Source organism: Beta vulgaris, unplaced genomic scaffold, assembly GCF_026745355.1.
Source record: "Beta vulgaris subsp. vulgaris cultivar EL10 unplaced genomic scaffold, EL10.2 EL10_2_Chr_UnSca1, whole genome shotgun sequence".
NCBI lineage: Eukaryota > Viridiplantae > Streptophyta > Magnoliopsida > Caryophyllales > Amaranthaceae > Beta > Beta vulgaris.
The window spans coordinates 823,329-827,943 of NW_026611043.1; the positions used below are offsets into that span (position 1 = coordinate 823,329).

General features: G+C 34.0%; 1 protein-coding gene across 1 annotated transcript; it reads right to left on the bottom strand.

The window, feature by feature from the left end:
• Positions 1–108: 108 nt before the first annotated feature.
• On the bottom strand, positions 109–866 carry LOC130590271 (uncharacterized). The gene has a single exon (XM_057392338.1). It carries the CDS (start codon positions 700–702, stop codon positions 109–111), a length of 594 nt encoding a protein of 197 aa, XP_057248321.1. The 5' UTR covers positions 703–866.
• Between the last annotated feature and the right edge of the window lie 3,749 nt (positions 867–4,615).

Here is a 4,615-nt window from a genome sequence, read left to right on the forward strand (position 1 = left end):
TCCAATAACAACAACAAATACATAACCTTCCCCTTTTCTACAGCTTTATCAAGTTGAGGTTTAGAAAGGATTAAGGTTTTTTTGTTTTGTGTTTTAGGTGAGGTTGTTTTAGGCTTTAAGATGATTCGGCCATGGGCTAGGACTAAGTACAATTTTCTTCTTGTTATGCATGAAAGTGTAAGTATTAGTCCTACCATTATGCAAGGTTTCTTTATCAGATTGCCAAGGTCTACCTAAGAGTACATGACATGCATCCATAGGTAATACATCACATAAAACTTCATCTTTATAAGAATCACCAAAAGAAAAGCTAATTAAAGCTTGTTTTGTTACCTCCACACAATTGCCATCATTAAGCCAATGAAGCTTATATGGTTTTGGATGTGAGAAAGTAGCATGATTGAGCTTGTCCACCATAGAAGATGAAGCAACATTGGTGCAGCTCCCTCCATCAATGATCATCGAACATATCTTCCCTCCAATCAAGCATTTTGTTTGAAAGATTTGATCCCTTTGAGAAGGAACCAATTCAGCTTCTTTGGCATGAAGAACTCTTCTTAAAACAAGGCTTAAATGATCACCTTGAGTCACCTCTCCAACCTCCAAAGCTTCATCACTTTCGGCCTCCTCTTCATGTTCCTCTTCTTGGTTTTCCTCCTGTTCAAGTGATTCTTCAATGTTTTTAATGTCAATTAAAGTCATTACTCTTTTATTAGGACATTGAGCTTGATAATGACCATAACCATGACACTTAAAGCATTTTACATCTGATTTTTTTGAGGTTTCATTCACTATTCCCTTCCCTTTATCAACTACTTTCAATCCGCCACTCTTAGGGGTGTAAGGAGATGTGTATGGTGTTTTAACATTAGAAACTCCCTTAGAATAGGTAGTTCCCTTCACAAAAGGTTTCTTCTTCTTCTCCTTAATGTGTTTTTCAACTTTAAGAGCTAACTTAAAGAGTTCATCTAAGGTAGAATAAGGATGTAACTCCACCTTTCTCCTAATGTCTTTTTCTAAGCCTCCTAGAAATCTAGACATTGTTTGCTCTTCTCTTTCTTGTACATCTAACTTCATTAACAACTTTTCAAACTCATGGATGTAATGTTCTACCCCTTTATGGTCTTGAGAATTTCGGCCAATTGTATATACAAATCAAGGGTGTAAGTAGATGGTAAAAACTTCTCCCTCATTTTCTTTTTAGCTTACTCCAACTCTTGATTTTAGGCTTTTGTTTTCTAGTTCTAGCTAATACAACATTTTCCCACCAAAGGGATGCATACCCCTTTAGTTTAGCTACAGCAACTTTGAAAGATTTTACATCATCATACTCCTTAAGTTCAAAGATTCGATCACACCTTGAAACCCACTCCAAATAAGCATCTGGATTAAGGTTTCCATCAAACTCAGGAACCTCTAACTTAATGTCTCTAAAATCATCTTTCTTTTGTGGTTTTCTTCTAGTTCTTGAAGATTCAGAGAGAACTCCTCACTACTATCATAGCACACCTTCATCCTCCACATTTCCTCCTTAAAGGTCCTCTAACCCTTCTCTAACAACAGTCATCAAATTAGCCATTTGTTCACTTAAAGTGGCTATTTGATTCTCCACTCCTACCAACCTTGCTTCACTCAAGTTCATCCCTTCTAAACTGATTTTCTTCACCTCCACTCATGATTGATTCAACCTCAACAAGAATAGGCTAGAAAGAAGAAAAAGAAGTGTGTTTGGCTTAGAATTAGGTTCGGTTTTAGGGGGGGATTGTGTTTGGGTTTTGTTGTGTGTTAATGTGTTTTGGGGATGAATTAGAATGCTCTTAATCAACCTACAGCTCTGATACCAAATGATACATATTGATTAAGCATTCAAGAGCATTCAAAGTACTATAAGAACAAAGGAAACAAAGAACAATCGATGTATCTAACCGGTTCAATTTGATTGAACAACCACCACTTTCACAACCCAATTACCACCAAACTAAGATCAAGTTATAACAATAAGCTTCTAACTTGCATCTACTTTGAGTTTCATCCACCAATTCAACGATTAAGTGAAAGAATTAAGCAAAGATTTGAAAAGGCCAAACTGACCGAAGAAGCAATAAGCACACAGCTTAATGTTTTGAGTGTAACTCTCTAATTTGATTCAAATGACTTAATTCCAAAAGGATAGCAAAGCTAACATATTTGTTTACATTGTGTCCAAATTTCGGCTGATTTGGACTTCCCTAGCTATGCCAACTAAGCTAATAAAAAACATGAAACAACAATTACAATCTGTCCAGCACACTTCCTACAAACTAGCTTAGATTTCTATTGGAAGTTACAAAACAGTAAAACTACCAATAGGATACTAAAGTAGACATATTAAACTATTACTCCTCAAAAGCTTGCTCAATTTGCAGAAGAAATGATGGTTGCCCAAAAGCTTCAAAGAGAAGCCTGCTGGGACGCTGGAGCTGGGCAGAAGGCATTCCTTGCCTTGAAGTCTTCCTCTTTCATTGGATATGGCCTTGGTTGCCCATGTGATCTTCATATGGCTTCCTTCACTTCCCAAGGCTTCAATTCAGTAGGTGGTGGCAACCAAAAGCAGCAAAAATCATTCCTAAACTAGCTTACACAAATCGGATTACATGAGCTTTTACTAGCTTATCTCTTAAAGCATGATTAACCTAATCTTAAACATGTACTTAGGCTACTAATCACTTACTAAACTTGATTAACAATACATAATGATGTTTAAGGTGTCATTAAGTATTACTAATCTTGCTTAAGTAGAGATTAACATAGGATTAGCCCTAATCAAGTTGCTTAAGTAAGGTTTTAGAATAAACCGAGCTAGTTAGGCTTAGAAATTGAACCTCCTTTACCATGTTCTCCTCTTGATCATGTAGAAGAAGACCTTGGTTGCTTGAATTAGATGCTCCTGCATCAGGACCCCCATGTCATTCAACAACTAAAAAAAGAATTATAAAGCAAATGATGTGTTCGTGGATAGTAAAATCCATAACAAGTCTCAAAACACCCGAATCCCCTTGTACTTGTTGAAAGATTCGATCTTTATATGAAAGAGGGCATAAAGATTGAATCTTTATATTGAATTGTTTAAAAAATTCGATCTTTATATGAAATAAGGCGAAAAGATTGAATCTTTGTATTGAATTGTTGAAAGATTCGATCTTTATAAGAAATAGGGCATAAAGATTGAATCTTTATATTGAATTGTTGAAAGATTTGATCTTTATATGAAATAGGGCATAAAGATTGAATCTTTATATTGAATAGGCTTTGTTGTTAGCTTGAGAACTAGAGGATCTTTTATTAACCTCTATTAGGATCGACACAACCCTCAATTTGTAAATTCAATGTAATGCACTCGAATTGTTAAATTAAAACACATACACACCTAATTTGAGGGAATTAGACTCACAAACATAATAAGACCCCTATATCATTCAACAACTAAAAAAAGAATTATAAAGCAAATGATGTGTTCGTGGTTAGTAAAATCAATAACAAGTCTCAAAACACCCGAATCCCCTTGTACTTGTTGAAAGATTCGATCTTTATATGAAATAGGGCATAAAGATTGAATCTTTATATCGAATTGTTGAAAGATTCGATCTTTATATGAAATAGGGCATAAAGATTGAATCTTTATATTTAGTAGGCTCTGTTGTTAGCTTGAGAACTAGAGCATTTTTATTAACCTCTACTAGGATCCACACAACCCTCAATTTGTAAATTCAATGCAATGCACTCGAATTGTTAAATTAGAACACATACACACCTAATTTGAGGGAATTAGACTCACAAACATAATAGGACCCCCATATCATTCAACAACTAAACAAAGAATTATAAAGCAAATTATGTGTTCGTGGATAGTAAAATCAATAACAAGTCTCAAAACACCCGAATCCCGTTGTACTTGTTGAAAGATTCGATCTTTATTTGAAATAGGGCATAAAGATTGAATCTTTATATTGAATTCTTGAAAGATTCGATCTTTATATGAAAAGGGCATAAAGATTGAATCTTTATATTGAATAGGCTTTGTTGTTAGCTTGAGAACTAGAGCATTTTATTAACCTCTATTAGGACCACACAACCCTCAATTTGTAAATTCAATGCAATGCACTCGAATTGTGAAATTAGAACCCATACACACCTAATTTGAGGAATTAGACTCACAACATAATAGGACCCCTAATCATTCACAACTAAAAAACAATTACAAAGCAAATTGTGTGTTCGTGGATAGTAAAATCAATAACAAGTTTCAAAAACACCCGAATCGCCTTGTACTTGTTGAAAGATTCGATCTTTATATGAAAAGAGGCATAAAGATTGAATCTTTATTATTGAAATGTTTAAAAAATTCGATCTTTATATGAAATAAGTCGAAAAGATTGAATCTTTGTATTGAATTGTTGAAAGATTCGATCTTTATATGAAATAGGGCATAAAGATTGAATCTTTAATTGAATTGTTGAAAAATTCGATATTTATAGGGCAAAAAGATTGAATCTGTATATTAAATTGTTGAAAGATTCAATCTTTATATGAAATAGGGCATAAAGATTGAATCTTTATATTGAATAGGCTTTGGTTT

Excerpts from the sequence above, each read along its gene's own strand:
- LOC130590271 (XM_057392338.1), bottom strand. The coding sequence starts at position 702 with ATGACTTTAATTGACATTAAAAACATTGAAGAATCACTTGAACAGGAG.